The 22,730-nt window shown below is 48.9% G+C and overlaps 8 protein-coding genes across 8 annotated transcripts; 6 read left to right on the forward strand and 2 right to left on the reverse strand.

Annotated features, from left to right (window-relative positions):
* Positions 1–192: 192 nt before the first annotated feature.
* Positions 193–1,731, forward strand: FMAN_03925 (uncharacterized protein; the record flags this gene model as incomplete). The annotated part of the gene is made up of 2 exons (XM_041824161.1): positions 193–390; positions 448–1,731. The coding sequence occupies 2 exons, from the start codon at positions 193–195 to the stop codon at positions 1,729–1,731; spliced, it is 1,482 nt and encodes a 493-aa protein (XP_041689669.1).
* Positions 1,732–3,018: 1,287 nt separating this feature from the next.
* Positions 3,019–4,000, reverse strand: FMAN_03924 (uncharacterized protein; the record flags this gene model as incomplete). Its single annotated transcript, XM_041824162.1, has 3 exons — positions 3,019–3,238; positions 3,285–3,894; positions 3,949–4,000. The coding sequence occupies 3 exons, from the start codon at positions 3,998–4,000 to the stop codon at positions 3,019–3,021; spliced, it is 882 nt and encodes a 293-aa protein (XP_041689670.1).
* A 1,893-nt stretch (positions 4,001–5,893) lies between these two features.
* FMAN_03923 (uncharacterized protein) lies at positions 5,894–8,310 on the forward strand (the record flags this gene model as incomplete). Its single annotated transcript, XM_041824163.1, has 2 exons — positions 5,894–6,148; positions 6,193–8,310. The coding sequence occupies 2 exons, from the start codon at positions 5,894–5,896 to the stop codon at positions 8,308–8,310; spliced, it is 2,373 nt and encodes a 790-aa protein (XP_041689671.1).
* Positions 8,311–8,944: 634 nt separating this feature from the next.
* On the forward strand, positions 8,945–10,184 carry FMAN_03922 (uncharacterized protein; the record flags this gene model as incomplete). Its single annotated transcript, XM_041824164.1, has 3 exons — positions 8,945–9,176; positions 9,245–10,072; positions 10,129–10,184. The coding sequence occupies 3 exons, from the start codon at positions 8,945–8,947 to the stop codon at positions 10,182–10,184; spliced, it is 1,116 nt and encodes a 371-aa protein (XP_041689672.1).
* A 308-nt stretch (positions 10,185–10,492) lies between these two features.
* On the reverse strand, positions 10,493–11,696 carry FMAN_03921 (uncharacterized protein; the record flags this gene model as incomplete). Its single annotated transcript, XM_041824165.1, has 2 exons — positions 10,493–11,055; positions 11,102–11,696. The coding sequence occupies 2 exons, from the start codon at positions 11,694–11,696 to the stop codon at positions 10,493–10,495; spliced, it is 1,158 nt and encodes a 385-aa protein (XP_041689673.1).
* A 1,373-nt stretch (positions 11,697–13,069) lies between these two features.
* FMAN_03920 (uncharacterized protein) lies at positions 13,070–18,196 on the forward strand (the record flags this gene model as incomplete). Its single annotated transcript, XM_041824166.1, has 11 exons — positions 13,070–13,922; positions 13,970–14,692; positions 14,736–14,989; positions 15,035–16,090; positions 16,142–16,174; positions 16,223–16,591; positions 16,638–17,109; positions 17,159–17,299; positions 17,349–17,552; positions 17,599–17,714; positions 17,762–18,196. The coding sequence occupies 11 exons, from the start codon at positions 13,070–13,072 to the stop codon at positions 18,194–18,196; spliced, it is 4,656 nt and encodes a 1,551-aa protein (XP_041689674.1).
* A 1,213-nt stretch (positions 18,197–19,409) lies between these two features.
* On the forward strand, positions 19,410–19,841 carry FMAN_03919 (uncharacterized protein; the record flags this gene model as incomplete). The annotated part of the gene is made up of 1 exon (XM_041824168.1): positions 19,410–19,841. The coding sequence occupies one exon, from the start codon at positions 19,410–19,412 to the stop codon at positions 19,839–19,841; it is 432 nt and encodes a 143-aa protein (XP_041689675.1).
* Positions 19,842–20,856: 1,015 nt separating this feature from the next.
* FMAN_03918 (uncharacterized protein) lies at positions 20,857–22,070 on the forward strand (the record flags this gene model as incomplete). Its single annotated transcript, XM_041824169.1, has 2 exons — positions 20,857–20,950; positions 21,013–22,070. The coding sequence occupies 2 exons, from the start codon at positions 20,857–20,859 to the stop codon at positions 22,068–22,070; spliced, it is 1,152 nt and encodes a 383-aa protein (XP_041689676.1).
* Positions 22,071–22,730: the final 660 nt, after the last annotated feature.

Here is a 22,730-nt window from a genome sequence, read left to right on the forward strand (position 1 = left end):
CGGGGATCATCGTTGAGGTGGGTTTTTCGTATTTAAAGTCGTTGTTGGTCCTATCTTATTTGCTTCACTGCAAACCTCTCCTCCAGGCTCTTGGACTACCCCAGCACACACCGCCCTTGTCTTTGATCCTCGAGTGCCTCAAGAAACAGCTCACCCTTCGGAAAGTCTCTGGAAAACCCAGAGACTAGCACGATGAACGACGAGAAAGAAATGTCCAAGGCGGAGGAGCATCATGAGCAAGTCGGCATCTCGCAAGAGCTGTCCGACGCTCTGAGCAACTACACCCCCGGCAGCCCTGAAGAAAAGAAGCTCGTTAGGAAGATCGACCTCTTCCTGATGCCTATGTTATGGATTATGTATATCCTGAACTACGTCGATCGCACAAACATTGTAGGCATTACTCACTAGAGAACTTCAAAACACATACTAACTTACATGCTTCAAAAGGGTAACGCCAAAATCGCCGGTATGGGCGACGACCTGAAACTCACCGATGAGATGTACGCCTGGGTTCTCTCCATCTTCTTCTTCGGCTACCTCATCTGCGAAGTCCCCTCCAACATGATCCTCTCCCGCAGCCGGCCCTCGCTCTTCCTCCCCGGCATCATGATCGTCTGGGGCTCTCTGTGCACCGTCATGTCCGTGAGCAAGAATTACGGTACTATCCTCGCCTTCCGCTTCATCCTCGGCTGCATCGAGTCTGGTTTCTTCCCCGGTGTCCTGTACCTCTTAAGTTCGTGGTATACACGTGCTGAGCTCGGCAAGCGGTTTGCCATTTTCTACGCAGCTGCGGTCCTCTCAGGTGCTTTTGGTGGTCTTCTTGCTGGTGGTATTACGTCTAATCTACATGATGCTCATGGTATTTCGGGTTGGCGCTGGCTGTTCATCGTTGAGGGGGTCGCCACTGTCGGCGTTGGTATTATTGCTTGCTTTGTGTTGCTTGACTATCCTCACAACTCAAAGCGGCTCAGCCCGCAGGAGCGCCAACTGGCTCAGATTCGCATCGTGGCTGATGGCCTCGCCTCGACGAGCAGTCTTAGCGGTCGACTCACCCACTGGCAAGCCTTTGTAGCTGCCATTTCTGATCCCCGAACCTACATCTTCATTGTCCTCTTCATGCTCGATGTCGGTGCAGGAACAATCTCCTACTTCATCCCGACAATCACAAAGACGCTTGGTTACAGCTCCGTTAAGGCTCAGTACATGACGGTACCCATCTACGCTGTTGCTACTGTGGTGCTTATTTTTGTCGCCTGGTCCTCTGATCGCCACGTCGAACGCCGCTGGCACATTACATCAGCACTCGTTCTCGGTTGCGTGGGCAGCGTCGTCTGCGCCGCCGTCCAGAACCCCGTCGTGCGATACGTGATGATTTGCTTGGTGGCCTCTGGAATCTGGTCAGCACTCCCTTTGATTCTCTCGTGGGCCAGCGCAACTGTGAGCTTGCCTCCCGAGAAGCGCGCCATCGTCCTTGCGCTCGTCAATGCTTTCGGAAATTTCTCCAGTGTCTATGGAAGTCGAATCTGGCCTACAAAGGACTCGCCAGAGTATCACATTGGCTTTGGCGTCACGGCTGCTTTCCTCGGAGCGGGTGCGATTCTTGCCTCTGTTTTGCCTCTATTGTGCAAGATTACTGCTCACAAGGGCACAGCTGCTGAAAGGGCTGTTCTTGCTGGTCTTGAGACTGAGGAACGAAATGCGACTCATGGTGAGGCAGCATCGGCCAAGTGATATGATTTTACTGGTAGGCTGGGAGACAGTACTATCTAGGCGGATATTCAAGACTTTAGTTAGTTAGTTAGTTAGTGAGGAATTGAGGTTCACTTTACAAGTGCATGATATCCCCCTTACATGAGTTCCTATCAGCAAAGCGGTACTTCTGTACTTCTTTCTCGTCTGATTCTGTTTACAACTACATAGAAGGAGTTGTTGTCTCTTAACATGGTTATCAAGTTTAGGGATCAGCGTGTTGAGATGCAGGTCCAGTTGGCAATCGGATGACATAAATGGGTTGGATCAGATACTATTTACTTAGAATGTGATGAATTATAGGAATGAGTCTGGTTGAATTTCGTTTTTATGTAAGCTGCTGGATTGGATCACGAAGCGATGGCATACGAAGTTTGTGAATAAACGAAGTCAAGCAGTACTTGAGAGACCAGGGCGAGGCTGTTCCATCCTCACGCATCAAGTACATGGCAAACTATCACTAAGCCTACCCTACATGATCCAAGCTCATGACTCAATTGATCGAGGAATCGAGTCACTCATGGGGAAGCCAAAGATGAGACAAAGAAGGGGTTGGCTGGTTAGCGCATTCAGAAATAGGCTCAAACTACGAGCATTGGTGAGTGCTTAGAAGAAGGGAATCAAGGTTCCATTCAGAGTCTGTATAGATACGCGCTTGCATTGTGCTTCAATCAATAGATGTCATAATTTGGGGACCTTGATGGAGTGATTGATGTAATGGGTTGCAATACGTATCCTTGTTCGGACTCCGTGAAATGGCTGAAAGCAGCAGGATGACGGCAGCCGAGACACGGCACCTTTCGGAGACTTTTGCGGATATGTTCATATGCTTCGGAAGACAGAACGGTTCATGCAAAGTGCCGTTCATCATAAAAAAGATCATGTCAACTCTGTCGTCAGCATTGCATGATTGATGCAAATGCATAAAGTAGACATGCAGCAACTAAGAATGTTGTCACAGTCAAGAGGGGTATGTCGTATTCGTGTCCCATCTCATTAAAGCTACTAACTATGATCATAAAGGTACATGTCTCGTATTGACGCCCCAAACGCCCAATTCCCTTCCAATCGAGCATGTGTGTTGCGTTGCATTGCATTGCATTTTTTCCCAGCTCATCCCAAAACATACAATCTTGATCATTCCATAATCCATACCGGCTAGCTCGGGCTTAAAATCCGCTCATCAAATCGTGAGCAGAAAATTTGTAGAGTAATTACGTCCAATGCGGAATTATTCCGTAGACTCGATTGACTTTTTTTGAGGCGCATTTAAGCTCCATCCTCGTCATCACCAACGCGAATGGTGCCCTCAGCACCAGCACCATTGGTCCAGTAACCTCCAATCTCGGGAGTAGTATCGCGGTTCTGTCGCGTAGCAGTGATGATCCAGAGGCCGAGAACAGCCTTGGTGAGGACGTCGAGGACGGCGTAGATGACGACCTCGGTGCCGACCTTGACCTTCCAGGCGCCACCGGCAGCACCCCAGACACTGTGGACATTAGCTTTGTCAATTGGAGAATGGTGAGGGAACTTACACAAGGTAGACGAGCCAGAGGATGAGAGAAGCGACGGAAATGGAGCCAAAGAGGCGGGCGATCTTGGTACCGCGGGCACGAGAGGTTCGGGAGCCGGGAACAGCGACGTGCCAGATGGTGAAGACGAAGGCGATGACGCTGATAGCATACCATCCCCACTTCTGCGCAGTGTTGGCATGTCCAACAGCGGAGAAAGCACCCGCGAGGACAAAGATGACATTAGCAATGACTGCAAAGATGGTATGCGCTCCATCCACACCCGCGAGGAGGCACAGTTCTACGACAAGCAGTGGCGTAGAGAGCGTCCAGTCGACATATCGCGCCCAGAAGACCTGACGACAGACCTCATGGTGCGTGTCAGGAACATGCTTGTGGTGATCCCTCACGCTGGTGCAGTTGAAGTACGATGTCTGGCCAGACGCCATAGCGAAGTAGGCGAGGGCAGAGATGATGGTGGTGAGAGTTGTGAGGAAGTAAAAGATGCGACGCTGAACGGCGACGTTCCATGATAGCAGGGCGAAGATGGCAGACACGACTGTCATTGCGACGAAGAGAACCCATAGAGCGCGGACGCCATTGTGGCCAATGGTTTGGTAGTGAGTCGGTTCAGCTAACACAGCATCATCAGTAAAGCTCTACACCAAAGGGTAAGGGATGAACATACGAACGACGGTGGGAATGGGAGAAACCCCTCCGTGAGTCTTGTAAGCCTCCATGTTGACAAATCTGTGAAGCTATTCAATTGAAGATCTTCAAGTGTTGAAGAAGCTAAGAAGCAGAAGATCGAGGCTGGGGCGGGGAGCTTATAAGAAGAGAGGCGGGAGCTTACGCCGCATCTGCCTGAGGCGTTTCCAAGCCGTGAGTGAATGATTGGATTGGACGTTTCGTAAATGAAAACAAAACGTCATCAATGACATGCTAGACTGCGGGAGTTTGCACAGTGAAAGCAGGTATTGCGGATGCGGGGGAATGAACGCTTCAGGTTACGCGAGGCCATCGTGTGTGAGAGGCGTCACGAATACGTAATTTGAGTAGCGAATCATGAGAGGGGCATGCGTTTTGTCATATGATGGGAACATTAACGATACAACTTATGCATATTTTATGTTACAGTTCAGTAGCGATTCTGTTATATTTTTTAGAGTTGTTACTGTAGCTGTTGGAACTGGAATGGACGTGAAGCTTTGGCTGTGATGGATACAAAAAGACGTGGAGCTCCGAGACACAGCGTGTACCACAGACGTCACAAGCAATGGCAAACAAGGTTAGTAACAAAGATCACCAAAAGGTCTAGACTCGTGTTTTGTTTTTTTCCATGTCAAGCTAGAACCTTTGTGGTACCACAAATACCCGACGCCGGAGGATTTGCTCAGACGGAAGAACAATTGTTCCCTGCTGCCTTGGTTGAGTTGCAGATCTTGAGGAGATGAATCTCGATCGCTGGAAGATCGACCCTCGGGAGGGAAGAGGCAGGTGACACGAAGAAAGCTCGCGTCCGCCGTGTCTCATATTTCAGCTGTCCACAGTTAGAAGGTCGGGACTTTCGAGACGGGAGAGTGCATGAGGAAGAGTGGTCACGGTGAGGAATTATCGTAAGCCATTATGCAACTCGCCGTCTTGCATTCTCTCCTCTTGTCTCTCAGCGAGTATCTAACGTTGCCTCCATTTACGTGCCGTCGTAAGCCATCATATCATACCATTCTCCCTCCCCCGCAAATTCCCCAGACTCGAAAAAGTAATCACCTGCCGAACATCGGCTTTTCCAAAACCTGGAGAGTCCAATAACGACTTCCGCTTCCGCTTCTTTGTTGACATGTGAACGGGACCCCAAACCCGATTCATGACGCATCCTGACTTAGTGACAGCCATCTTGTACCACGTGCACCTCCAGCACCCACTCCATGATTGGACTGTTCCCATACAGCCAACATTTTCCAAGCGGTGTGCGGCTGGAAGCACAAGAGTCAGATGTTCATGTTTTGCTGAGGTAACCTTTGTCAGAAGAATCAATCAATAGCCTGCTAAATAATCTTGTTGGGCGGAAAAAGTAAATTTAGCTGGGGAGAATCTGCTGTCAAGAACCCTGGAGAAGAAGTGAATACAGGGCATTTTAGTGGCCCATGCTCCTCCACGTCAAAAATTGGTGGGGAACGGGGCCTCAGCTCGGCAAGTGGATTCAATTTGGGAATGGCAGCGAAAAGCGAAGAAAGGGTCATTTCGTCGTCTTTCCCTTCCAATCCAAACCAACAAATTCCTCACTTTTAACTCTAAATCCAATGATACAATAGACTCATCATTCACAGTCACCACTTCAAGATCACCCTTCCAGCTCCTCTATCATTCCACCTCCAATTATTCGTGTCTCAGCGCCCCCTCCATCAACCCCCACCACTTCCGTTGACCGTTCCGCACCTACAAATGCTCCTCGACTTGTGACCACGATTCCTTGTCCGACCTGTCTGCTCGAATACAATATCCTTAACCCCCGAAGCCTTGCGACACTACAGCTCGAATATTACACATACAAAACACCGTTTGCCATGCTATAACCTCGTTCCTGCGACCTCACACACGACCGAACCTGCGCTTCCGCGGCGCGGGCTTTCACCATGGCCGACCTTATTCTTCCTGCCCGCGCGGTCCCTAGTCTATACAACAAATCTACAAAATCCCCAGTTAAATCTAATACCAAAGCGAAGCGGCCGCCAGTATCCTCGGTTCCTGTTGTCGGGACTCTGCAAAAAGCGATCAAATCGGCGAACGATACATGGCAGTGGTGCAAAGATGGCTTAACTGAAGATCAGCGCCTAAAGATCAAGCAGTTGGAGGAGAGGAAGCGCATGCTATGCATTTCCATGCAGAATGTGCGTCATCCCGTCTGTACTGAAACCCTCAACTGACCAGCCAGGCCGAGTCCCACGCACAATGGGAGAGTGCTGCGAAAGAACTCGACAGCCTCGAAGGCAACGATGAATGGAAGCGCGACTCCTCATCAGGCGACTATAACCCCGAATTGATCGAACAAAGACTACACGATCTCGATGAAGCGCGGACGAAATGCGATGTACATACAATGATGCACTTGATCCGTACCGCTTTGTCGCGCGACCTTGGCGGTATGGATAACGTTGACCTCTATCGACATTCCTACTCCGGAACGAAACACCTTATCGAGCGATATGTCGAATCTACAATAAGAACTATAGATGCAGTTGTTACACAAAGTCGGCTTGACCAAAGTATTGAGAACAGAGACTTGCTTGAAGGAATATTATTTGCTCGACAGAGTTATGGCCGAAGCGCATTGCTTTTGTCTGGCGGAGGCACCTTTGGCATGTCGCATATTGGCGTTCTCAAAGCTCTTTTTGAAGCGCAGCTATTGCCACGAATTATATCTGGCGCAAGCGCTGGGAGTATCGTGTGTGCTGCCATGTGTACCAGAACCGACGAGGAGATCCCGAAGCTTATTGAAGAGTTTCCGTATGGGGATCTTGCGGTTTTCGAGGATCCTAGCGGTCAAGATGGTGTTTTGAGCAACTTGCGACGGCTGTTGACAGAGGGAAGTTGGTCTGACATCAAGAATCTCACCCGGGTAATGAGAGGATTGATGGGCGACATGACGTTTCAAGAGGCTTACAACCGGACGCGGCGCATTCTCAACATCTGCGTCTCCACGGCTTCGATGTACGAATTACCGCGTCTTCTCAATTACGTCACTGCGCCGAATGTCATGATTTGGTCGGCGGTTGCTGCATCATGCTCTGTCCCTCTTGTCTTCAACGCCGCGCCATTGCTTGTGAAAGATCCGATTACTGGCGAGCACCAACCTTGGAACCCTACGCCCCAAAGATGGATCGATGGGTCTGTGGATAACGATTTACCGATGACGCGCCTGGCGGAAATGTTCAACGTCAACCATTTTATTGTTTCTCAAGTTAACCCTCACGTTGTGCCCTTCCTGGCCAAGGATGATCACCTGTCGCCGTTCAGGAAGCCAGAACGCGGTCAACAGACCAACGGAGAAGACTATGATTGGATTCACACCATGACATCTCTTGCGCGCGACGAGGCCTTGCATCGACTTCATTTCCTAGCTGAACTCGGTATCATGCCCAATCTTGCGACCAAGTTCCAGAGTGTTTTAAGCCAGAAATACTCCGGCGACATCAATATTCTTCCCGAGATGAGTATAAACGACTTGCCCCGGTTACTAAGCAACCCAAGCCCGGAATTCATGATGCGAGCATGTCTCATGGGCGAACGAGCGACGTGGCCCAAATTGAGCCGAGTACGCGACCGATGCGCAATTGAACTAGCATTAGATCGAGCTGTACACAGACTTCGCGCTCGGGTTGTCTTTTCGCAGAGTCAACGCGATCTTAGGCATTTGAACGTCACTGCTGGAAACATCCCGCTTAAGCTGCCGGTTAGAGTAAAGCAGGGCCAAGCAGTAATTGAACCGCCCGCAGAGATTAAGAACCAGAAGCGACATCGCCGCAAATCTGGAAGCAGTCTGCACGTCGGACCTCGACAGTGGCTATTGCTTGACACAAGCACTATCACCGATGACGAGACAGAACAAGAGGAGCTCATCGAGATGGAGTCTCGTCGACGCGCCGGGTCACCCGTAGCCCAGCGCAAACCCCGCCTCAAGCGCGCATCCCGATCACAGATCCATATCCACACACGAGCCACCCTCTCAGCCGTCGTCGATACAGAAGAGGTCAATCCAACATTCAACTTTTCCAAACCAATCACTCCACCACTGAAGAGCCCAAAGGGTACTGAGTCACAGGCTGTATCCGACACGTCCAAGCCAGCCACACCAGAGCCAGACAACGTCACATCCGCAACAGAGGCAGAACCAAGTGAAGTGTTTCACTCGAGCGACGGCCGAGAAGACACAGATGTCAGCGATCCTGACACGATTGAGGTACACCAGTTGTCGAGTACACTTAACAAGGCGGTTAGTGTGGACGAACCGAATGGGCCAGCTGCGAGGGCGGGTTGGATTCTTTGGGACTAGGAGGACAGTAGAAGAGAGGATAAGCCATAGAGCGAGAATACTCAAGAAGCATTATGTTTGGTGTTTAGCATTGGATTTGAGTAGCATTGAGATATACCATTCATATAAAGCATATTTTATTTATTTAGGAATCGGAGGGATGAAATCTCGATCCTTTGCGTGAGCGCTTTGTAGCGGAGTTTGTGTTTGGGACACCGATCATCTCAACATCGAATACCCTAAAGTCATCATAAATTTATTTAAATGCGTCAACATTTAGATTCTAACTTAGATAACCACATACCAATTGAGTATAGCTTTATAAACTTTAGGGAGAATTTCTCATAAAACTTTGATAATTGAGAAGAAATCATCAATCGAGTTAAAGTTAGTTTATGCGGAAACATTTATACCCAACGTCATCATTAACGCCCGCGGATGGTCTGGGACGATGTGTTACTCAATATTTTTTACCTTTACGTTTTGCATCGATATGATTGCTCGACTTGGCGTGTCATTTTCTGTTGAGACTTGTGGCTGAGAGCTTATATCACCACCAAGAACTTAGATCCTCTCCACGTCGCGTACTTATATGTCGGCATCATGCCCACCCAAAAGACATTGCCTTTCGACACTCACCCTCTTCATCCTCACGATGCTGTTACTTCTCATCAGCCTCTTGGGGCTCTTCTCTCTGACTAACGCCCTCGCAACTCCCTCCGTCTTTGAATCAACACAATACGATGTCATCATTGTCGGCGGCGGTCCAGCTGGTCTCTCCGCCCTGAGCAGCCTCGCAAGAGTGCGCAGAAAAGTTCTTCTGATTGACTCTGGGGAGTACAGAAATGGCCAAACGACACATATGCACGATGTTATCGGCTGGGATGGTAAGCAGCCTGGCTCATCTGCTTAGCCTGCTAGATTCAACGAACTGATTGACTGACTTTGTAAAAAGGTGTTCAGCCAGCCTATTTCCGTCACGAAGCCCGCCGTCTCCTCAAGCACTACAAGACCGTCAAGATGATAAACGGAACAGTGGTCGATATAAAATGCCTCCCCAGCAAAAACACACGCTTCTCCGTCACTCTTGAACATAACCCCAACTCAATCATGCAAAGGGGTAAAGGACTTACAGCACGCAAAATCGTTCTTGCAACTGGCGTACAGGACATTCTGCCCTCCACGCCCGGGATCGCGGAGAATTGGGGCAGGGGAATTAACTCGTGCCCCTGGTGCGACGGCCACGAGTATGCCGACCAGCCCCTCGGTCTTTTGTGCCCCCTCGACAAAGTGGCCATCTACGTCAGAAAGATCCTCACGCTGGACACCGACATCGTTGCCTTCGTTAACGGAACTGACAACGATGTAATGAGGAGAGTCGCTAACGCGCAATTTCCCCAATGGGAGGAGTATCTAAAGCTGCACAACGTAACGATAGATAACCGCACCATTACTTCTCTCGAGCGCCTCAAGGAGGGTGAAGAAGTGGATAAGGAGCCTCGGAAGCCCTCGGTTCCGAAGGACGACCTCTTCAGTGTGCACTTCACAGAGGGCGAGCCCGTGGAGCGCGTCGCCTTCCTATCGAGCTTCCCCAGCAGACAGCGATCGGACGTTGGAGAAAAAGCCGGTGTTTTTCTGACGAAGGGGAAGTTGGGGGTTATCAGCGGCACCATGCTCACGAGCGTGCCCGGTATTTATGCAGTGGGCGATGCGAATTCTGGCAGTGTGCCTAATGTCCCGCATGCGATGTTTACGGGAAAGAGAGCCGCTGTGGCAATTCATGGTAAGTACCTACAAAAGACTGTTTTTGAGGTGAGGTCGTGTGTTAATTATGTGTAGTAGCACTTGAGATCGAGAAGCAGGTCGCTGAGCTTGCCGAAATGGCAGAGTCCTAAGTTTACTTCATGTTTACCTAAATTATGTAAAGATTTATGTAGCTTGGTAAATTTATGTTGAGTTTAGTGTGGCTGATCCTAAAATGAGATGATGTCTCGAGAAATACACGGTCAAGATCACAAGGGTGCTAGTCATGACGTTGAGCATTACGATTTCAGCATAAACTAGCTTTGATATAGCAAGCCACAGCCAACTAACGACCTTGTCACCCAATATAATAAGCACACGAGTAGGTGGTCGTGTCTAAAAGAGATGGCACAATGAATGCTCATTAAATGAGAAAGCCAAAACTGGTCAAAGTTGGAACTCAAACGCCTCTATCCTCATCCCACTGTCCAAGCAACCCCTCGAGCTGCTCATGCCTCTTCAACGCCTCCTCAAAACTAACCAACCCATCCCAATCTCCCTCCGCAAACGCCTCATAGACAGCCGCCACGCCCCTCGCCAGTAGCGGAATATCCTGCTGCCACTCCTCCCACTTCCACTCAACCTGCTCCACAACATCCCTCTCAAAATCATGTACTTCAATAACAACAGGCTTCTCATAAGCAGAAGCGCCGTGGAGTGTTGTGCCAGTAAAGACTTGTACTCTGATCTCGCCCTTTTCGCCGGCGATGGCGATGCTCAGGTGAGGAGAGCCGGGGAAGGGTTGGCCGCGGCGGAAGCGAACGAGGACGGCGGCGTCTTTTTGGGCGGTGGGGGATTCGGAGAGACGACCTGTTGCGAGGATGAGGTCGGGGACGTTGGAGGTTGTTGTGTGGGTTATTTCGTTGGTTTTGGGATCGCGGACGCGGATGTTGGGACGTTGATTGTGGAGAGTGCTTTTGAAGTTGGTGATGTCTCCGATGATGGACTGGAACTGATCAAAGACTGAATTGTTAGTTGCTGCTGAGCCTCTCCGAAAATGGTGACTTACTGTGTCCAAGACCGATGGTAAAGATATTACCCCCAACAACCCGCTGGGTAAAATACTCCAAACTCGACGGCAGTATCTCCCTATCATTCGTTCCTCCGGATGCATACAACTCTGCACTAACAACCTTGCCAATCCGCCCTTCTTTGATAATCTCTCTCAGCTTCTTAATCGGCGGCGCATACCGTCCCTGCAGTCCAACAATCGTCTTCACTCCCTTCTCCCTCGCAGCATCAACAAGTTCCCTCGCATGCTTAACATCCTGCGCAAGCGGCCACTCCACGTATAAATCCTTGCCAGCCTTTACACTCGGAAGAGCGCTTGAATGGTGAACATCAACACGCGTAGCTACAACGACTAACTCGACGTCTTTATCAGCGGCCAAGTCTTCTGGTGTACCATATGCTTTAGTCTCGGGTGGGAGATTGTAGTGCGCTATAGCGTTCTTGGCGGCCTGGAGGGAAGAGTTTTGGAGGGCGACGATCTGGTACTTTGAGCGGCCGAGGGGGGAATTGAGGTACTGGAGATGGGTGCTTGACGCCCATGACGTTTTGGCGGAGGATGAGAGGCCGACGATGGCTGTGCGGATTGGGGCCATGATGAGCTAGTTTGGGATAGTTAAGGTTATAGTTTGTTTATTGTTTCAGGTGAAGCCTTTGGGTTGATTTGGAGGGGTTTTATATCTTGGGATGATGTTGTTGGTGTTGGAGATGGTGTCATTGTGATTTCTAATCGTTGATTTGTAAGGCGAGATCATTGGTGAGACTGATGTGCTAAGATGCAACTCAATGTAGAATTCAATTGGCTAGATATGAGCTGTGAGATATTTTAAATGGAATGATAACGTCTGACAAGTTAGAAGGTCTATTACAGTGCATTATGTTTGGGAGGTCAAGTTCGCGTTAATTGACAGCCAACCAATCAGATTCAGGTGAGGTTGACTACTAAACATCCAGGGATGCGTATAGCATCCCTGAACAGACTTGACCATATTCTGGCAACAAACTCCAGAGTTAGGAGTCACGCTGAACCATGGTGGTCCTTTCATATATTACTTATCCCTTCACAGCCTCCCCCTTGTTCAATGTCACTGGCCCCCTCGGCAAAGTCCCAAACACCAAGATCCCACTGCCGAGAGCTCGCCCTACCGTCAATCCTACATCGTAAAAGGGCGACCAACCACCTCTCCATATCATGAGATGCAACGTGGAAACCATGTCCAACTCCCTCCAAACGGCAGCAATTCCGCTTCGTGTACCTGAATGCAACGTTCACCTACCGACACCCGCAAGCTAAGCCCGTACAGTAAATCACCGAACTACCTCCAACCAATAAACCCAAAATGATCTGATAAAACTAAAACAAATCCTCGATAGTTTGTTCTAGTGCTCCTCTTTGTTTTAGCTTGTGATAGTGGAACCCGTCAGGGCAACGTCAAGGTGGTGGCTGAGCAGCAAAAAGTGCACGTACCCACCAGTTTCACATCCTTTCAATACGAGAAATCATTTTTCCATCGCTAGGGGATGAAGTCGTCGTCACGATCTAGACTACTCTCTTAGGGCTGCAGGAACTTATTCTGAGCTTGAGTGAAGTATGCCTAACTGAAAATCAGCCTCGTCTCCACAACTCAATTTAATTTCCCTTTAACCTTCTTATTATAGACTCTCTGTTGACATTATGTAAACAGACCTTGATGAAACTGGACGCACGTAAGTCTGCTAACTCTTTTAAGAAGGCAGTTACTTTGATAATGCATCAGGCCTCATTGTGGAAAAAATTCACGAGACGCCAGGGAGACAAGATTGGTTGGTCACATACCTATCCAGCTGTCATGTTTTCTTTCAACCCTAGCTCCGCGGGACACTATGCCTTCCAATTCGTCCAGAGGCAGCCCAAGTAATCGCGAATATGTATATAGTGCCTAACATAATCATATCATGAATATCTTCATCCTTCACACATCATCGAATCATGTTCTCATCCACAAGACTATGGTTCCGGCAACTGCAAGCCCTGATAAGGAAAATCTTCCTGATTGCACTCGTCAAGCACTGGCTCTCAACACTCCTCCGAGCTCTCCTGATCCCCGTCCTGATTCTCGTTCTAGTCCTCCAAATCCAGAACTTCACAGGCGATGGAAGCAGGTATGGCGTTGGAGAACCATCTCCCATCCCAAGCCTTGCTGAGACTCTGCCGTCTGGGACAAAACTTGTTTTTGTGCAAGGTTCGAACGCGGGGTCTGATGTTGGTGGTGTCATTACCAAGATTCAGCATGGGTTGAAGGGGACTGTTGAAGTCGCTGATAGTGAAGCTGATTTACGAAAACGATGTCCCACGAGTTTAAGCGGTGTAACGAACTGTTACGCTGCTGTTATTTTCAACGATTCACCTCTTAGTAAAGCGGGTAACAAGACGTGGAGTTACACCATCAGGGTTAGTTCAGCACGAGCATCAACCAAATTCGACATCACGACGCCGTCGACGAACCACTACGCACCGCTCCAACTCGCCGTCGAAAACGCCATCACGAACTCAACCACGACTCCGAACAATTACATGTTTACACGGATAACACAAGATGAGGCTGCTGAGATAAAGCGTCGTAACTTTGCGGCGACTATCGTCGGTGGCTTTGGAATCGTGTGTTTTCTGAGTATGATTTCATCGGTGTTTCATATCATTGGGATGATATCGACTGAGAGAGAAGCGGGGATGGCGCAGTTGATTGATGTGATGACGGGTGGCGCTGCGTCGGCGAGGGTGTTGAGTTATCTTATTGCTTTTAATATCATCTACCTACCCAGTTGGATCATCTTTGGAGCTTGTAAGTACAACATACAACCGTCTCGATTATTCTGCTAATGATAGTAGTGTATGCAGCCCTTCTCGTCCCAACCTCGAACGCCGGTATCGTCATCCTCTGGCAGATCCTCTCCGGGCTATCCCTCACAAGCATGAGTGTCTTTGCAGCCACCATCAACATCCGATATACCGCCATCTCCATGGTCATCGTCCTAATGCTCCTCGCCGCCCTCTGCGAGATTCTCGACTCGAAACCCGAAAATGTTCCTGCGCTCATCGTCCTAATCCTATCTGCTATCTTCCCGAGTTCGAGTTACATCTTCTTCCTGAACCAACTTTGCCGATACGAAGCTCAAGGGCTCGCAACGAACATCTCGAAGCCAGCCCCCCATCAACCTCGCATATACGAAGTTACAATATCTATGCTATGGGGGCTGCTCCTCTTAACCATAGTGCTCTATCCCTTGCTAGCTATTCTAATTGAGAAGTGCTCTCATGGTGTCAACAACAAGGGTAGAAAGTTCACAAGCGCCAACGCGACCGATAATCCAACGGCCCTCGAGATTGTAGACCTCACGAAAACATATAAACCTTCACTTTGGAGACGGTGCTGCCGAAGAGCTCGTCCCACGATAGCTGTCAATTCGCTTAGCCTTTCCATGCAGAGGAAGCAAGTCTTGTGTCTTCTTGGTATCAATGGATCTGGCAAGACAACAACACTAGGTTTGATTGCTGGTACGCAAAAGCTTACAAGTGGCTCGATCAATGTTAATGCCCCTCGCTCAAACCTGGGTAAGTTTATCATCACGACTCGGTTCTTGAACTAACTCGCAAGGCATCTGCCCTCAACGCAACATCCACTGGCCCGAGCTTTCAGTCCTCGAACACGGTAGACTTTGGGCCATGATGAAAGGCGGAGCAACAGATCTCCAATCTCTAGACACCCTCGTCGAATCCTGCGATCTATCCCTAAAGAAGCACAGTCCTGTCGGTACACTCAGCGGAGGTCAGATGAGAAAGGTCCAAATGCTATGTATGTTAGCAGGCGGTAGTTCAATCTGTCTCATGGACGAAGTAACCACCGGTATGGTACGTAACTCCATCACATTATACTGCACTCACTGACGGATATAGGACCCTGTCTCTCGAAGAGCGATGTGGAACATCATCCTTGCCGAACGTCAGAAGCGAAGTCTTATCCTCACAACCCATTTCCTCGATGAATGCGAAGTTTTGGCCGATCAAGTTGTCATTGTATCGCACGGACACGTCAAGTGTCAGGGTTCAACGGCAGCACTGAAGAATCTCCACGGAGGAGGTTATCGAGTCCATTTACCTGGCGTTCAGAATCCCCCGGATACACCATATAGTACGACTGTGCACCAAGGGCAGACTGTGTTTAACACTCCTGATTCGACATCTGCTGCAGCGCTTTTGACGTCTCTACAAGCAGCGGGATACTCTGATACTTCATTGAGTGGACCTACTATGGAAGATGTTTTCCTCAAGGTCGCCGATGAAGGTGAGGACGACGATGTTGGAACTTCTGACCGGAGTCCTTTTCTTGAAGGGAACGAAACACCAGACAGTCAGCTCAGTTCAGGAACCCAAGCTTCATTCTTCCAACAACTCTCAGCTCTCCTCCTCAAGCGTCTTTTAGTTCTGAAGAGAGGCTTCTGGTGGTATATTCTCGCCCTCGCAATCCCACTAATTTTCACACCCGTCTTCAGCGCCATGGCCAACGATCCCACTCCCTTCCAACCAACACCCTGCGTATCAACCGACTCATCCATCCTTGACGAACCATGGCCCATAGCTCTTCGCCCGAACGGCTACTATGATCTCGCTGGTTCCGATAATATCACCATGCTCGTTGGCCCAAACACTCTCAACAAGACTCTCTTTCGCTCATTGTCCAAGTATCCTATTGGAAAAGAATATGACATTAAGGCCTACCAAGATCAATTCAAGTTTCAAGATGACTATGATGCTTTCTTGAAGCAAGTTCGTGATAAGCCGAGACAACTTGTACCCGGAGCGCTGTACATGGATGGGAAGGACAAAGATACGTTTGCGTATAACGCCGAGCATGGGGCTGATGGATCGATGTTGATGCTGAATATGTGGAGTCAGCTGAAGAGTGAAACTCCAATCTCTCTTTCTTTTGCATACTTCAGCTCTTCGATACCGGTATGCAACCATATATTTTGTTTTCTTGGCATCCACTGACCATGTAAACAGTCTGACCCTGGCCCTGGCATGTTTCTCGCTATCGTAGGTCACCCTTTGCCTCCTTCGTTGGATAACACTAATGCTGACTAGTTACTCACCGTCCTGCATGTCCTCTACCCAGCCTTCTTCGCTCTATACCCTGCCTACGAACGACTTCGAAAGATTCGAACCCTACAATACTCCAACTCGATCCAACCTCTTGCGCTATGGACATCCCATATCATCGTCGACATAGTCTTTGTTATTCTTATATCCTGCCTATCAACCTTATTTATCTCTTTGATCATTCTCAAGTGGTACGGCGCTTGGCATCTCTTCCCTGTTATGCTTCTGTACGGCTTTGCAATGATGCTCTGGTGTTACATCATTTCGCTCTTCGCTCGATCAGAACTCTCTTCTTTTGGAATATCCTTCTGTGTTTCGCTCTTGATGTTTGGCATCTCCGTCGCAGGACTCATGGTATGTCACTTCACCTATCCCAAGAGAACGCATGCTGACTTGTCAGATTGCCTCTGTCAACCAAAGCCCAGGCAATAGGTCTTCATCCATGGACACAGCGGTGTTCATTCTTGGTCTTATCTTCCCTGTCGCCAACCTCTTTCGCGCCATGGTCGTCGGTCTCAACGTCTGGGCCGCAGGATGTCGTGGTGATGCAGTGATAAGCTATCCCGGCAACATCCATGCCTACGGCGGCCCGATTCTTCTCCTCTGCATTCAAGTCGCGTATTTGTTTGCTCTTTTGTTGTTGCTTGACGCAAGGACATGGACTCTCCGAACTTTGTGGGCAGAGCATGTCGTGCCGCTGTATCAAAGGAAGAGGACCAACGGGAAGAATGCTCACATTGAGATGGCGCCGATGACAAAGTCTCGAGGCATGAGTGGGAACCTGGTCGATGTTGATCAGATTTATAAGTCTTTTGGTGGTAATGTTGCTGTTGATGGTGTATCGCTCACTATGGCGAAGGGTGAGCTATTGGGTAAGTTCTGTACGCGACCCCCGTCTACATCTCAACTAACACCAAACAGCGATTCTTGGGCCCAATGGAGCCGGCAAGACGACCACCATCAACATGATGCGAGGTGAAGTTCGCCCAGATTACGGCAACATCTACATCAAGGGTGTGGATATGCAGAAGGATACTCGAGCAGGGCGACAGAGCATTGGCTGTAAGCATCGACATCTACCGGGCCCTTTCACCTACTGATGATGTTATAGATTGCCCACAGTTTGACGCCTTGGATCAAATCACTGTCCGTCAACAGCTCGCTTTTTACGCTCGCGTCAAGGGTATCGCAGATGTTCATAGGAACGTCAACTTGGTCATGTCCAAGGTTGGACTGAGGCCTCACGCCGACAAGCTAACATCCCGGTTATCCGGCGGAAACAAGCGAAAGTTGAGTTTGGCTATTGCGTTGCTAGGTATGATATATCGCCTAACACCACCGAACAAAACTGACAGGTACAGGCAACCCACCAATCCTCATCCTTGATGAGCCGAGTTCAGCGATGGACCCTATAGCTAAGCGCGACATGTGGGCTATGCTCTCAGGCATTTCATCAAGTCGCTCAGTTCTGTTGACGGCAAGTACCTACTGTCTCGATTTGCATCACGTACTAACGGTCTCCAGACACACTCAATGGAAGAAGCAGACATGCTAGCAACACGCGTCGCAATCCTTTCAAAACGCATCCTCGCCGCGGGCACAATCCAAGAACTCCGCAACAGACACAGCAACTCCTACGAAGTACATTTGGTGTTAGAATCAGCACCATCCTCTGACCAGATGGAAATGCAAAAGGTCGAAGCATGGATTCGCAAGACGTTTCCAGGTGCAAACTTCAGAGGGTTAAGTCTGGGCGGACAATTCCGTTTTAGTATACCGGCTAATAGCACTGCCGATGAGGCCTTTGCTGCGTCACAGAATAGAAAGGGCCAAGTCGTTCAGGTGATTGAGATTTTAGAGCAGCATAAGAAGAATATGGGTGTTGCGCATTATACTGTTAGTATGGGCACTTTGGAGATGATATTCTTGAAAATCATCGAGGAGTATATTTTGTATTAGCCTTTTAATTATAGCCATCTAGCGTTTCGTTAAACAACCTGCTTTCAATTATCATAACAGAAGGAATATATTCAATGCATAACTCTAGAGATTCGCATAACCTTATGTGCCTGGAATCTTTCTGGGATATCTGGCAGAATTCATCCGACATCGGAATATGAGGACCGGAATCGGGCTCATCCGTTCCGTGGACGGTGTCTGAGACAGGATATGCAGTTATCATATCAATTGACTGAAATCGCGATGACCGACGAGATCAAGCTTTCAACCAAGACCAATGGCTAGAAACACGCATACGCCCCGACGTCATAATAGAAAACTATAGAACCCAAGCCCCGGGTAGGAACGGGCCGCATTTCAGCATCAGTCTCCTCTGGACGACATGCTCTGTCGGAGGGGTAAAGAGGGGTTCGGAAACCTGTCTCATACAGTTAGGAAAGTAAAACGTCGATCATGCGAACTGTCACAGCTGAAAGCTTCACAGTGAGCCAGTGTGATGAGCGCGCTTATCATGAGCCGTGGGTTGTACTTTGCTTCCTCTGCAGTCTTTTGTCGCACTATTGAAGTAAGCTATACTAGAGAAATCAAATTTCCAAGGTTACTTGAATGCAATCAAGCGTTGTGCGCCTGCATAACTTATATGACGATTAAACCTGCCTGTACAAAGTCTCCTGGTAGGGCTTAGATGCTGCCAATCAGGTTCATGTTTCACCACTACGTTGAAAATCCATTTCAGTGTTTCGGGCCTCAAAAAGTCAAATCTGGGAGGTACTATCAAACTCTACGCCGCAAATCAATTATCCCTTAAAGGCATAGCTGAGCAAGTTTATACAGTGTAAGATGTCTTACACGGACTACTGATAAACGAATTTACTGACAAGCGGTGCAAGAATCCAAGGCTGAGACACGGCACATGCGTAGGTATTCATGCATATGCCTTCACCGCAAGACGCCAACATCTCAATTTGACGTCAGGAGAAATGACATCTCAGTACCGATGAGAAGACAAAAGGTTTCTCGAAAAGAAACAAGAGAGAAGATGGGAGATGAAAGGGTATAATAGTCTTGACTACTGCCACGCATACTATCCGTCTCGCCATCCACGAAACAACTCGACACTCAAGCACCAGAAGTCTACTATAACTCACCCCAAGAAAACCATTCAAGTCAGTCCCTTCTTCTCTTCCTAATTGCCCCTACTAACACCCCCAGAATGCCCTACACCGTCAAAGTCCGCGTCTACCAGACCAACCAAAACGCCTACTTCCGCGTCGTCGAGACGGTCTGCTGGCACTACACCAACTGCGAGTGGAATGAGTCAAACGGCGTGCTGTCCCTCTACATGGGCGACAGCGGCAACGGAGGCCTGCTACGCTTCAAGAACGAGGAAGGCAAGGAAGCCTTCTCCGTTGCCATCGGTGTGCACGTGTACAAGCCCTGGCTTGACATCATCACTGGCCTTGCAGATAACATCACCGGTGCTCAGTCTCTGCCTGAGTACTATGGCGAGACTACTGATAAGACTAAGAGGCGCGAGGCTACAAAGACTGAGCAGTCGGTTTTGAATATTGATCATAGAAACATTACTGCAAAGTATCGTGTTAAAGAGGGGGAGAACCTTGAGCTAGATATTATCATTGGTTAGGGACAGAAGACAGAAGAGAGCAGAGAAGTGAGGGATGGATTCAGTACCAGGATCTCAGTATTACAATATACGTCTCACTCAATTTGTCAAGTTTGCATCTGTTCTTGGAAGTTTCAAGGCGTGAACGTCAATCAACTACAAGTCTCATCGACTAAAAGCGGATTTCTATGTTCTGGCTGACCCACGGGGATAACCGAGTCAATAACGTTATCAGCTCACACGCCCGGCCGCCCAAAGTCTTGCGACACGGACCGAGACTTGCTATAAATGTTTTTGGTGCTGTAGTCGTAAAGGGGGCCTGCTGCTCAAATTTTGCTATTCGCAATATGGTGGCTGCATGTGGCTGGCTGAGCTAGCGGAAATAACTTAGCTAGTTCTGCCAATTATTTCAAAATAGCGGCATTTTGCTTTCAGCTGGGCTCGCTTAGGTTTTGCTTTTTCTTGGATCGAGAATTACTCTCTTGCGGTTTCATTTCTCGCTGTGAGCTCTTCTCTTAGTTCCGAATCGTGGTCGCCATGTAAACTTTTTCTAGTGCCTTGAATTGTTCTTGGTCAAGCTACCTCCCTATCGCTCCGGCTTGAGTTAAGCTTATCTTTATACGTGGCCAAGCTAGCGGGCAATGGTGAAAACGCTAGCCCCGCTAGTAATAGACTATCGATCACTTAGAGAGTAAAGCAAATTAAGTCAGGTCAGCGTGTTTCCGTTATCCCCTGCTTTCTTTCATCCTGAGGGTTATCTGGATCCCCGATTGGTGACAATTTGAGTTGATAGACCCCACAGCTGGTGCTCACATCATGCGCCTGACAGGGAACCAGGGGACGGCGGAAAGACCCTGACTCGACTTACCAGGGGCTACTCCGTGGCTCCTGTGATATTTATACTCATCCAGAGATGGCTCTTCCATTCATCAGCCCTAACGTTGTTATCCTTCGTTCTCACGTGTCTCTTGTTTGAGGGACTGCCGCTCGTTACGTCCTCGTCACTCTTTACAAGCCCCGTCACTCGTTAAGAAATATGTATCCCAAGAAACTCTTGTCTTTGGCCTTGAGCCTTTTTGTAGTGGAGTCGGTAGTAGCCGGTCCCTGCAAGCCGAGGACTTCCTCTGCCAGTACGTCCCTTTGCATCCATAACCTGCTGTTCAAGATGAGAACCCTCGTTGACTTGTCCCAGCTTCTGAGGCCTCAACTACGCTCGCTGAATCTACGACCACGATCCTCCCCGTACCCTCCACCACGGATACCAGCGTGGCAATTATTGAGACCAGTACTACCGCTGGAACCAGCGAGGCCGAGACCGAGACTGCTACTACGCTTTTGACCAGCACCACAGCTGCATCAGTTAGCACTACCACTACTGAGGAAGAAACAACCACAGCGGACGAGACTGCCACTACTGCTGGTGAGACGGCAACAGGAGCAGAGACAACAGTCACGACCGAGGCTGAAAGTACGACTGGGGAGACAGCTACTACCAGGGCTGAGACAACAACCGCCGCCGAGTCTGGAACTACAGCTACCACTGAGGCTGTAACCACGACCGAGGAGACAACCACTGCAGAGGCTCAGACAACAACCACCGCAGAGGCCGAGACTACTACTACAGAGGCCGCTACTACAACCGCCGCAGACCCCGGCTGTGCCCAAACCATTCTCCTAGCCAACCCGACTCCGATTTTTGACGCACAGAATGGCAGATATGATGATGCCTACGACAGCGTCACTGCACCTTTCCCCATCGAGTTCTTTGGCGCTGCCTCAAGCAATGTCTACGTCAGCACGAACGGCTTTCTGTCACTAGACGAGGGCGCGAGTGCTTATTCCAATAACGAATTGCCCGCCGGGAACATCCCGAGCACTAGCATCATGCCCTACTGGGACGATCTGCTGATCACCGAGGGCACCTGCAACACAGGCATCTTCTACGACGTCTATGAAACCGCCCGCGGCAACACGTTCACTATCGAGTATAATGTTGGCAGTCTTCGGCCTGACCTAATGGGCACGGGTGAGCACTTCTCGGTCAGTTTCTACGAGGACCATCCCGGCTTGATCAGGTTTGAGTACTATCAGACCACGAAACATGGTTCTAGCGCAACTATTGGTCTGCAGAGTGAGCAACTGTTCTCCCAAGTCTCTTACGACCAAGAAAACTCTATCTCTGATCAGTACTTCATTGAGATTGAAACGACCGAAGAAGGAGGCTCGGTTATCCGGAGAGGTTCTCTGTAAGAGGTGCTTGGACTATGGTAAAAGACACGGATGAATAGGAAGAAAACATGATATGACATGTAATTAGATTCAGTTCTCTCTTGTATTAACAATACCTTATGTATCGTCAAAACTAGATATGTCCTGACCTTGTGGGTTTGTTTAGGCCCGCAACGGTGCACAAGGATGTTCCCAGCAAATACCATTGCAGTTCAGAGCGGTAGGTTCACTGTTCTTAGTAATAGCGTTTTCCATATCTCGCAACGAGCTTTAATTTATTGGGAGATTTCAGTACAAGTTCGAGTCCTAAGAAATCACTCATCATAGGTAGAGTTGCTCATGGTAACCTTATACCCATCGCCTATTTTGACCCTCTCAAAGCTTGGAGAAGCACCATGTTGACGTAACTACTGCAAACTAAGCCCTGAGCGCAGGAAGCGTCACTGTTCGACTGGCTCTTCTGAGGAGCACACAACGATGTAATAACGTAGGTATGTTTACTGCACCTACATACATCACAGAAGTGTCTAGCACCATGTTTCAACAAGAGTTCATCACTTTCGTTCCATAATCAAGGTAATTTATAGTTATTGGATATTTAAATGCTATAAGTAGATAATATACAATTCATGAAGCTCGTTTTCAGCAGGGTATCATTCAGAAAATGGCCGACATTTCGTT

The sequence above is a fragment of the Fusarium mangiferae genome (genome assembly GCF_900044065.1).
Source record: "Fusarium mangiferae strain MRC7560 genome assembly, contig: FMAN_scaffold017, whole genome shotgun sequence".
In the NCBI taxonomy this organism is placed as follows: domain Eukaryota; kingdom Fungi; phylum Ascomycota; class Sordariomycetes; order Hypocreales; family Nectriaceae; genus Fusarium; species Fusarium mangiferae.